The sequence below is a fragment of the Thamnophis elegans genome, chromosome 3 (genome assembly GCF_009769535.1).
Source record: "Thamnophis elegans isolate rThaEle1 chromosome 3, rThaEle1.pri, whole genome shotgun sequence".
NCBI lineage: Eukaryota > Metazoa > Chordata > Lepidosauria > Squamata > Colubridae > Thamnophis > Thamnophis elegans.
The window spans coordinates 35,030,655-35,043,430 of NC_045543.1; the positions used below are offsets into that span (position 1 = coordinate 35,030,655).

Sequence of the window (12,776 nt, forward strand, 5' to 3'; positions counted from 1 at the left end):
TGCGCCACCAACAGTCTTGCTGCAGTTATTAAGTACAGAACCAAATTAATCTCTACGACTGAACTGTTAAAAACAGGCCCATCCCCGACAAAAGCTAAATCAACCTATTGGGTGGACAATAGACTGTCAAAAAAGCATTTGAAAAATTAAAATGGTTCTTTGCCAAAGAACCCATTCTGTAATACCTTGATCTAGAACAGAAATTCATAATCCAGGCAGATGCCAGTGATGTGGCTGTAGCGGCAGTGCTGGTGCAAAAGAACAAAGTGGGACAATTCTTGCCATGCGCTTATGTCTCCAAAAAGCTCACTGTCACGGAAAGAAGGTGGGTCATTTTGGAGAAAGAAGCCTATGTGATCCAGTGGGCCATACTAGAGGGGGGGATGTGCCATTCAAGGTCTGGACCATAAAAACCTCAAAGCCCTCAAAAGCCCAAAAGGCTAATGCAATGATGGAACAATACATCCGTTGTTCTGTGGATTACCAGCAGGACAACTGGTCGGATTTGCTACCTTTTGCCGAACTCGTGTATAACAACGCTGTCCACAGCAGCACTGGATTAACTCCTTTTCAAGTTACTAGCAGCATGAAATTTGTTCCCATGCCTGAACTGCCCAGAGAGCCCCCTTCCTCCATGTCTTTCATTGAATGGATGGACGTTCTTAAGAAGAGGTGGGAGAATATGAAAAAAGCTCTGGCAGAAGCAACAGAAGAGAACAAGAAACAAGTTGATAAGCACTGCTCGCTCCAAACTCCGTTCCGCATGTGGGATAAAGTTTTCTTGTCTTGTGTTTTGAGTCCAAGTTTGGTTGAGCATTGCTTCTTCCCAGGTGTCATGTGGTGAGATGGGTGGAAGGCTAATTCTATCTTTGTTATGTAGAATAGACTGGCCCAGACCCTAATGGCCCATTGACAAAGATGGGGGCAGCTGAGTTTCTGCCTCTCTTGAGTTTCTACTTCTCTTTTTAGAGAAAATATTCTGCCTTTTAAATATGTCCTAGGATAGTTCATTCTTCTAGGAGTGGGGTAGGTGCTAACTTCCTACAGTAGGAAGAAAGATCCAGTCTGGTTCCAAACCAGGAGAAAGATACTGGAAATAAAATGGAGTCTGGCTACATGGAAAGAAGGTTTGTGTTTATTTGGTTTCCAGAAACTTCAGTGACAGCAGAATGTTTCTGTGATGACTGACAAAATAGCTGAGTGAATGGATGGATTTTTATAGAGTTTTGGAGTTTGGTAATTGAGATGGTCCAGGGGGTTGGGCAATGTATTTATGCCTTGTGTCTTTTACTATTTCAATAGATTAATTCTATTATGTCCTAAAGGTCCTGTCCTGTCCTTAGAATTTGGGTGGGGGAATGTAAATTCTTAATCTCATCAGCTCCAGTCTTAGGTGGGAGCTCTGGCTGAAGCCATTTTGTTTATGAATAGATTGTCCCAGTCTTTCTGAATGGATACAAAATCTGCATTCTTCAATCTTCTTAGTTTGAAGCAGTTTTTCTATGGCAGGAAAAATGGGGCTGCTTTCTACCTTTGTTAAGATTTTTCTCTATTTCTCCTTTCGGAAAATATAATATTCTACCTCTTTTAATATTGCCCAAAATATTTAATTCTCTAGTGGGTGAGTGGTTTCCCACAACACACATTTTGTCACTTTCCCATTGGTTTTCCTCACAGATACATTACATTTCTATCCTTGCACAATTCCTTATTCATTATTTTCCCCAGAGTAGTTCCCAAATATTTAGTCACGTATCTAACCAAGAAGTACCTTCACCACTTATCATTGTCTTTTTTTCTTTGCGAATATGTTCCAGCTGCCAAGATGATATCTGATTTAGCTAGTTATCTAGACGACTGAAAAGCGGAGAGAATATACTTGAGAGGATAATATTGTTAGTGCTACCAATTAAAATATATTGCTCAACATTTATGTATTTTCTTTATAGAAAAAAAGACGGAGGCAGTACTATAGCGTAAGTTGGAAACGAGGGATGAAAAGCCACCTATCTTGGCTTTTATTAGGGATTTATTTTTCGGTTATTTTTTTCTTTTTTCTTTGACGTTCTGATTTAATTTTTTTATGTTTTGGAGGTGAATTTTAAGTATGGCAAAGGGAGCGACTAAATAAATGTTAGGACCCGAATCAAATTCTGCGAGGAAGGGCAATTGTACAACGAACATCCCATGTATTCTTTCGCCGCAACTAATAGTTTGTGATAAAGGCAACAATCTCCCTGCCGCTCCCTCCACCCCCACTCCGCCGCCGCCGCTGCTTCTATAGCAACCGCCCGGGCAGAAGAAAGAAGCAGGGGAGGCGAAGCGTGGCTTTGGTCTTGGCAGCTAGTTGCTAAGGAGGCGGCGCGGGGAGAACACCGCTGTGCAACTGCGGGAGAAGCAGCCTTCAGACGTGGAAGTGGGGCGTGATTCACGTGGCCCCGCAGCGGAGACAAGAGCTGGCCTTGCGGCACGCGCCGCCGTCGTTAAGGGCCTCTGCTATTGGGGCACTAGATGCCCACTGCTGCAGCCAGAAGGCTCATTTCCGGGTCTCTTACGCGGGAGCATTTTTCTCCCAGTTTAAACAAAGGATACATAGACTGAAAACTCTTCCTGACTCCTTTTTCAACAGGCATTAAGAAAACCGAATCGGAGCAGAAAGCTAAACACAAGGAAAGGTGACAAAAGACAATGTCGCATAAGTAAGTAAAAAGCAAAATACTAAAATTTTGCAAAACGCAATGACGTATAAGTAAGTACAAAATAAAACAGTACACTTTTGTTAAATATATAGTGTCATTATCAGGGGTGTCCATTTAGATCAATTCTGGTCCCGTTAGAGCTTCTACGAAGTTAACGTTAAAGGATGATGAATGGGTAGGAAACGGAAAATAGGAATAGGTTTGGCTTCACTTAGTATTTAGATGTAAATACCTTTAATATTGTGTTGCTTGCCTATTAATGACACTCCTATAACTGTAATTTAATAACTAATTTGTTTCTGGGGAGGGTTTATTGCAAACAAACATGGTGGAACGAAGTCTCATTTTCCATGCGTTTATCCCATTCGCCTTTGCCTATCTGGCTCTTTTCACATTGTATACACTCCTTAGATTGAAAAATGAGTGTTTCATATGGATACTCTATCCTTGTTTTGAAAAACAAAATAAAGTTTTAGAAATTCAAAATGTTTCAGCTGCATTACAGGCTGAGTTCTATTTTGTTTTTTTAATGGTGAAATAATCATTTTGGGACAGTTTTTAATAATAGAAAGCTGTATGACATGTTTCTCTTCAAGAAATAATATGTACAGTTTATGAAATCTAACTAGGTTCCTAACCTTTATGGTTTATAACTCATATTTTATTGGGAACATATGAAAGGTTTTAAGAGATTTTTGCCCTCTATTTGTAATGAGGCATATATCATGAGCCTTTATTATCATAGTTCATAAGGATCATAGTTCTCTGCAGTATTTTTTTCACAGGAACAAAACAATATAGAAAGTCATTGCAATCTGCATATATTGTAAGTGTGTAGGACATATTTATTTTTCTTGTATGAACGACATTTTAAAGTAAATTATACAGTTTTACATTATTTGTAAGGAAAAGGTTCTCATGCTCCAGAAAACAATATCTGAATCTTAGTTCAGTATTGTCCAACTTTGATTCATACACACTAGTTCCATGCAGCCATAAATAGGATAGCCATAAATAAAATAACCATAAATGTAAGAAATTTCTGTTGGACCTGTGATAGGCTAATAAATAGGCCCTTAATGATTTAAGGTTTTAGGAAGTATAGAAATAATCTAACTTTTATATGGTTTGGTCCCAGATCAAATTGTAATTGCCTAGACTGACTTGCAACAAAGGATCTTGTTGGCTGAAAAAAAAGGAATAAACAGTAGTGGGATTCAAATAATTTATCAACTGGTTCTCTGCCCTAATGACCGTCTTTTGCCTTGTAGAGTAATCTATCAAGTGATGTTAATAAACCAAATCCAACTTGGCCTACCAGGTTTCCTCAAGTCTTTCAAATCTACTTTTAAATGAGCAGTTTCAATAAAAAATAGTATTTACATTTCAGTTTACCTTATAGATCTTCAAAAAGTTCAATAATTATTTCCAAGCTTCGAAATCGCCTACTAGGATAAAGTCAAAGTCGAATAGCCTTCGAGGTGTTGTTTATTTTCTCTCCTTTCATCACTTTCACTTAAGTTTCCCATGTTTCAGTAATCTTCTTCCAGTAAATGGGCTCCCCTGCTCCCAATTCCAGCATTCAACAGAGTATAAGAGTCAAAACAACTGATTGTCAACCAGTCAGAGGGATTAAAAATAGAATTTAGAAAAGCAGTTTCTCCCAATAATCACTTTTCAGTGTTGTTAGACTTTTTCCAGGCTTTCTGTGTTTTAAAACATCCTTTAGGTATTTCTTTTACATCTTAGTCTTTAATCTTTCTCTTTAGTTTTTAAGTCTAATCTTTCTCCATAAATCCAATCACCATTTTGTTAATGTTTGGATATTGGTTTTTTGGAATTTTTTGCTTGGGTTAACTCTCTAAGGTAACATTTGGAAGTTATTTCACCCCGTTTCACTACTCTGTCCACGCACTGCTTCAGCACAAGATCTTAATGTCCTGGGTATCCCAGCTTGTGACTGACCAAGATGGCCATCATCCCTGCTGCCGTTTGGGAGAGCTTTCTTCGGATCAATGAGGAAATTGCGGTTTCCTCGTGATTGACGAAACGCCACTCCTTCCTTCACCAAACCTCCAGGGCGGCTTGACCCCATAGTGTCTCCTGGCAAGCAGTTGGTGGCTGCATTTCACGAAGCCCGGAAGACCTCCACTATTCTCCAGACATTCCCGCCTCAACCTCAACCAGTAGCCTCTGTTTTCTTGAGAAGACTGGTGAGGTGGGACTTTACACTCTCCCTATTCATATACACATTTTTAAAGCTGTATCATTCAATCCTGCTTAAAAAGAATCCTTTAATAGCTACCAGAAACCACAATATATATCAATTTAACCTTGATTGAATTTTGTAAACCTTCTGTTTACTTATTAAGAGCTTGATCTTTAATCCTATCAGTAGTATTCCACAACTTGATTTCTTATAATTTTCTCTTTCTCTCTTTTCAGGAACGACTTCAATAGTTTAATGTCCCTTTTCTAAAACTAAGCTAAGAAAGCTTTCTAAATGAGTTATACTTTCAATATGCTTTTTATTCAATGGAAAAAAGTCTATTGGTCAGTTATCTGAGTAAATAGGCAAATATTTCATTCATAAAATTGCCAAAGGTCAATTTTATTTGCAAAGTTACAAATAATGCAATTTGTGTTGTTTAAATTTCATTAGATTTGATAAGAATGTTTAAGAACATACTGTATTTCTTTTTCCCAAAACAAAAAACAAAACCTCTAGAATTAATATTTTCAAAAGTTTTGCTATTGTAGAAAAGACAACAAAAATCCATTTATCTCCTAATTTTATTTATTTATTTTATACACTTTATAAACTGCCAGCTCCAGGTGATTTGGGGCAACTTACATTTAAAAAGTGAAGAACCTAATGCTGGGAAAGATTGAGGGCAAAACAAGAAGGGGACGACAGAGAATGAAGTGGCTGGATGGAGTCACCGAAGCAGTAGGCGTGAGCTTAATACTCCAGAGTATGGTAGAGGACATAAAGGCCTGGAGGAATGTTGTCCATGGGGTCGCAATGGATCAGACATGACTTTGTACTAAGAACAACATTTAAAAAGTAAAAACAATTTAAAAAAGAAACAGACCATGAGTATCCAGAAGAGAAGTTTTTAAAAAGTTTTTTTATTTTTCAACATACAAACATTTCATCTTTCCTTAAACAGTTTGTCATCTGGGTACAAATATCTCTGTACGTCGGCTTTCAATATTTACAACATTCACATTAATATTAATTCTCTAATCTTAAAATTGTAGTATGTTAAACAATTAAACATTATTAATCTATTCATTTTCCTCTTAATGTATATTCTAATAAAAATACAATAATATTAAACATAATTATCTTCCTCATAATACCAACAGTTATCATCTTATTTATACCTCTATCTTAACATATTTTCTATTCTTTTATTTCCAATTCCCCTTTTTTTCTTCTAACCATTGATAAAATACTTTCCATATATAAAATATTCAGTTTGTTCTTTCTCTTTAATTATTAGTGTTAGTCTATTCATTTCTGCACATTCTAATATTTTCCTAATCGCCACCTCATCAATAGGAATCTCTTCACTTTTCCAATGTTGCGTAAATACAATTCTAGCTGCAGTTAATACTATAATTAAATAAGTGTTCTCTTTATTGTAAGTTTCAGGTAGAATCCCTAACAAAAATATTTCTGGTTTTAGCTCTGCGTTGTTTTATCATCTTCTCCAACTATGTGTTTATTTTTGTCCAATATTTTTTTGTTTCTACACATGTCCACCACATATGATAGTAATATCCAAATGTTGGCACTTGAGGGAATAAAAATATAACTAACAAATTAATGCCCTCTCTTAAACACTGATATTCACTTACCTTCCTTTGCTGATTTACAGAATGGGATTGTCTGCTCCCCGTAACAAAGAAATTGAAATTTTTAAAGCCCACTGATTAAACTTATGGTTTTATGGAAACCAAATGCAGTAATGTGAATGTATAGTTTTTCTCCTTTACCTATATATGTTGTGAAACTGAAGGAATAAAAGTGAAAGATAAGCTGACTTAGCTTTAAACATCTTTGCCAGTCTCGCTGGTGCATGGTGCCATCTGTAAAACATTTTATGCAAATTCTCTTTATATGCAGTTGACATTGTTAATTTGTAATTCCTTTCCCACAGTTTCTGCCATTTATCTAATTCTATCGTATAACCAAAAATTTTTGCCCATGTTATCATTGTCTCTTTTACTTGTTCCTCTTCTAACTTTATACCCAATAAGTAACTCTACAATTTCTTTATCAATCTTTCTTTTGTTCTTGTTAATATTTTATCTAATTCTGTTAGTTCTTTATAAAAACTATGTAATTTATCATCTTTCTCATATCTAGACTGTATCTGCACTTGTGAGTACCATGTTATATCGATCCCTTGCTCACTCTTTTCTTGTTTAGTTTGAAGCTCCCCCTTTTCATTCAAAATGTTTTTATATCTAACAATATTTCCCATGTTAATGACTTTTGGGTGAATCAATGTTTCCATTGTTGAAAGCCAAACTGGTATCCTCAAATAGTTCTTTGATTTTCTCCCATACTAATATTAGTACATCCCTTATATAATGTCTCTAAAAATATCCATGTATCTTATTTGTTCCATACCACAAGAAATCATGTCCTTCCAAAGTCAATAATCTTGTATTTCTTAATACAATCCATTCGTTCATCCATGTTAATACAGCAGCCTGATAATACAATTGCAATTTGGTAACCTGAAACCTCCTCTACTTCTTATATCTTGCAACATTTTAAAGCTAATTCTTGCTTTTTTCTCTTGCCAAATATACTTGTGTATTGTTTTATTAAGTTCTTCAAAATATTTTTTTCCCAATTTTATCGTGACTATTTGAAATAAATGCAATAATCTTGGCAGTATATTCATTTTAATTGTGGCTATTCTTCCTACCAACGATAATTGCAAAGTTTTCCATTTTTCCAGGTCTATTTGAATTTGTTTCAACAGTTTACGAGATTTTACTTTCTTTACAATCTGAATATCTATTCTCTTCAATAGATCTTTTTTCTGCTTATCTATAAGATCTTTAACTAGGATCTTAGTTTTCTCTTTATTTATTTTCACTGCCACTTCTCCATAGTCTTCTATTTTTTAAAATTAATTTAAGCCCTGTTTCTTATGGATGTTTCAAAATGGAAACTACCATTTTTTCGGAGTATAAGACGCACCAAGGTTTTGAAGAGGCAAATTTAAAAAAAGTAAGTAGGTAGGTAGAGGGATAGACAGGGGGAGAAAGAAAGAAATACAGTAGGTAGGTAGGGAGAGAGAGAGTAGGTAGGTAGAGGGATAGAGAGAGAAATATATATATAGAGAAATACAGTAGATAGGTAGGGAGAGTAGTTAGTAGGTAAGTAGGTAGACAAAGGGATAGGGAAAGAGAAATAGAGAGAGAGAAATATAGTAAATAGGGAGAGAGAGAGAGTGTAGGTAGGTAGGGAGAGGGATAGAGAAATACAATAGATAAGTAGGTGTTTCTGCTGGCACACCACTTGATCAATGCAATTCTCATCAATCAATTAAAAACAAGTTTTTACACTCTGCAAACCTCCCTAAAACAGCCTGTTTTTCACAAAAATGGGTCTGTTTTTTTCCTTTAAAAAGGCATGAATAACCTTGGGGGGCTTGCAGAGTGCTCCGGGGGGTGGGGCAAAAACATGCAAAAAATGGCCTGTTTTTCGCGAAAATGCCCATTTTTGTCAAAAAAATTGCATGCATAGCCTTATGGAGGCTTATAAAGTGCTGCTGGGGGCTGGGACGGGCAAAAAATGGCCCGTTTTTTGCTCATATCTGCCCTCCCCAGCCCCCAGGAGCTCTCTGAAAGTCTCCATAAGGCTATGCACAGCCATTTTGGTGAAAGGCCGGGGCTTCGGGAGGCAAAAAATGCTGTATTCGGTGTATAAGATGCACCCAGATTTTCAGCCTCTTTTTTGAGGAAAAAAGGTGCGTCTTATGGTCCGAAAAATACGGTAAGTCATCTGCAAATGCCTATAATTTATATTGTTATAATTTCCCTGTCAGGCCTGCAATCATATTCCTTTTAGGATCTTTCGCCTGCCACACACACTCTCTCTTTCTTTACTATGCTGTTTCATTAGTGGGGAATTAGGAGGGGGTAGGAGTAGAATGTGTTTGTTTTCAAAATAAAAAATTCCTTTCTAGAAATCAAGGTCATTCTTTGTCTCTGCATCTCTGCATCTGACCAGAAGTAGATGGGTGGAAATGCCAACGTGGCAGAGGAAGATTGGACCATGTGATGGACTTGTGGGTGTGGGGACAAGTTCATGAACTTTCAACTGGGTAGAAACCCAGGAAGGCTCACAGTCGGGTTTCCACAGATGTGCCAACATGTCTGTTTTATTAAATTGGAACTTTGATGAAAGTTATGTCTTGAATTCTGATTTAATTCTGGATGATATTTGGAACGCTGACATTAACCCAAATCTCCCTTAAAATAAATCACCAGCACCCTGGCATGGGGGCTGGCAAGGGGTGTTGATTCCCAACATCTGACCTGACCCGGTCAGCGTAAAATATCAGTGAACAATTAAGAGAAAAGAAGCTAATGATGAATTACTTTTCTGAAGTTCTTCCGAAGTACAAAAAAATTTGTGTGGGAGGAATTTTTCATCTTTATAGCATCTGGGAAGATGCACGCACAGCCAGAGGGGGATGGTTGGAGGGGGCACCCAGACCAACGTCTGTGGCCATATGTGAGTGAAAGTTCCTTCTCCTTCCCCAACAAAAACACAGCAATAAACGGGTGGAGATAATTACTTTTTCCATACAGCGATAAATGAGCTGAGCCAGCAAGAAGGGATTTGGCAAGCATCTCTCACCAATCAAGCACCACCAAATTGTACTTTTTTCCCAGGTCAAGGATGGCAGAGATGCCACTGGGCAACATGGGAAAATCCTCCAAGCCAGCAAAGGGGACCTTGGCCCTTAACCCCCCCCCCCGCCCCGCCAGCCATTGATGGTTGAATTGCAACCTATGAATCAAGCAACCCCAGGTCTTGGATGGGAGAGATTCCAATGGGCACCTGTTCTCCCTCAGCATATGGCACCATAGCAGATAACTGGGCAGTGACCAAACCAGGGATTGACCTCCCCACCAGTTCCAGTCTCACCTGCAATGCCCCAACAGGTTCTTACCTCACCTTCCTACAGAGAAGAGTTTTTGACAATGGAAGGAGGGATGAATGAGGGGGAAACTGCAGGAGGGATAGCAGAACAATGTGATGAGATGGTTCCTAAGTTTAGAGGTGCAACTGGGTTCCGTCCCTTGGGGGGGGGGCAATAAATGCCAGCGTTGCTGTCAATTCAGCCACAGAGCGTCAGAGTGCTTGGCTCCAGCCCCAATATCACAAATGTGTGCACCAACTGCCAGAGCAGTAAAGAGAAGGCCCCAGAAGCTACCACAGAAGAGTCATCTGGGCCAACAACCTCTGGAAGAGGATCCCTAACCTAAGGTGAAAAAAAGTCCTACCAATGGGGAGGCCTTGGAGGAGGAAAATGCCGAAGATGACCCAATGGTTAGTGCACCCATCCCCCCCTTTACAATAAAATGCAACTTCTAAGTGCCAGAAACGGGAGTGGAAGGGGAAGTTGGGGCAATTGTGGACAATAGCTGCACCCGATGCTTAATCAGCATATTGATTGTGGAACAAGTAGGTATACACACAAGACCCCTAAACCATCCCATTCGGTTTGAGCAAGTAGATGGAACACTGATTGGAGGGGCCCCAACCACGAAAATTATCGAGTTGGTAAAGTTGATGATAGGCCGACACTATGAATTACTTAGATTCATCGTAGCTCCAAGAATGAAGGAATCAATTATCTTGGGACTTGCATGGCTGGATTAGTGGGTGCCTACAATAAAGTGGGAGGATGGCGTTAGAACGGACAGCTTTGGGCTGTTACCACTGGTGGAGTCAAAAGGTCACCCAGGAATGATTGAACCCAACAGCCCAGACCGTCCGGAACCTGCAGCACCTGCCGCAGACACCAAACCCCCAGGGATCCAACAAGTACGAAAAGACTACTGGGACTTAGCTTAGTTCAGTGAGGAAGATGGCAACGATCTTCCCCCTCACCGGCCCACAGATTGCGCAATATACTTCAAACCTGGGGCTACCTTACCGAAGCGAAAATTGTACAACATGATTCCCAAAGAGATGGTTAAATTGAGGAACTACATCAACATTAATTTGAAACGGGGATGTATTGAACCAGCGAAGTCGAAAGTAGCAGCCTCAGTGCTCTTCAGAGAAAAGAAAGGTGCCGGAGTTCATCTCTATTGATCTGCGAGCCTTGAATGTGGTATGTGAAAAGAACACTTATCCTCTTCCCCTCATGAAAGATGTGTTAAACCACTTGGCAAAAGGCAATATCTTCATCAAGCTGAGAGAGTCGCATTACCGCATACGGATCAGAGAGGGAGATAAGTGGAAGACCACTTTTAACACCCCCCCTTGGCAGTTTTCAGTACAAGGTCATGTCATTTGGGCTACAAGGATCACCCGCAATCTTCATGCAGTACATAAATGAGGTGCTACATGAGCACCTGTACTGCAGAGTGCTTGTTTATCTAGATGACATCTTGATCTTCTCTGAAACCCTAGAACAGTGATGGGCAACCTTTTTGGCGTGGTGTGTCAAAAATCGGCAAAAAATCGAGCATAACTCGCGTTGTGTGTCACTTCGACAAAAACATAATTTTGCGCAATTTATAGTTTAAACTACAAAAATGTATAATTGTAATATATAATTGTATTTAATAAACCAAAAACAAATTATTTAACATACCTGCTTAGTAACTTCTTTGTTCATCAGTCGATTTCGTATGTTGCCCTTGATATTATTGAACTTGTTTGGGGTGCCGTGAACCAGGGCTGTGGAGTCGGCTGCTTCCAGCTCCACGTCCTCATCAACATGCCGCTCCAGCCCGCCCCTGCTATGAATATTCCTAGTGACGCGAGGGCGAAGAATATGAATATTCATAGCGGGGGCGGGCCGGAGCGGCATGTTGATGAGGACGTGGAGCTGGAAGCAGCAGACTCCACAGCCCTGCCGTGAACTGAGATAAGTGTGGTGCGGTCGTAACCGACAGTCCCAGGAGTAGACTCTCTGTGCCGGCCTGACTGGAGAGAGGCGCGCACTGTTCCCGCGCTCCTCTCCTGCGGGTCCTCCCTCGCCGCGCTGATGACGTGTGTGCGCACGGCACGCACGCCTTACCAGCAGCCCCTGCGCTCAGAAAGGGGCGGCGGCGATACAGTAAGTGAGTGTGGGCGGGGGAGATCACACGTCCCGCCCCCCCGTTCCTCCAGCACAGATTCTTTCATCCTCGGCGGCCGTGCAGGAGCCGAGGATGAATCGCATGAAATCCTGTGCGTGTCACCCCAAATGGCTACGCGTGTCAGCACTGACACGCATGTCATAGGTTCGCCATCACTGCCCTAGAAGAACATGTGAAGCTGATACAGCAAGTCCTGAAAAAACTTTTGGCCGCCAAGCTATATACAAAGTTGTCGAAGTGTGAGTTTCACAAGAACTCAGTAGATTACTTGGGTTATCGCATCTCCAACGAGGGGATAGAAATGGATCCAGGAAAAGTGAAAGTGTTAGAAAAGTGTTAGACTGGAAACCTCCAAGCACTCGCAGACAACTACAAAGCTTCCTTGGATTTGCCAATTTCTACAGGCAGTTCATTCTGACATTTGCGGAAATTGTCCTCCCATTGACTGAGCTAATAGGTCCTTCCCCAACGAAGCCAAAAACAAACCAACCTCTGAAATGGACAATGGACTGTCAAAAAGCCTTTGAGAAATTAAAACAGCTCTTTGCCCAAGAGCCCATGCTGCAACACCCCAACCTAAAGTGACCATTCATAATCCAGATGGATGCCAATGATGTAGCAATAGCTGCAGTGCTACTACAAGATAATAGAGGGCCACCTCTTGCTGTGCGCTTACATCTCCAAGAACCTCACCACTACTGAAAGGAGGTGGGCCATTTG

General features: G+C 39.9%; 1 protein-coding gene across 1 annotated transcript in view; it reads left to right on the forward strand.

Annotated features, from left to right (window-relative positions):
* The first annotated feature begins 451 nt into the window (after positions 1-451).
* IQCA1 (IQ motif containing with AAA domain 1) overlaps positions 452-12,776 on the forward strand; it is a 156,617-nt gene continuing 144,292 nt past the window's right edge. Inside the window, exon 1 of the mRNA XM_032213062.1 lies at positions 452-765. Coding sequence (XP_032068953.1) covers positions 452-765 — 314 coding nt within the window. The remainder of the gene's footprint in view (positions 766-12,776) is intronic.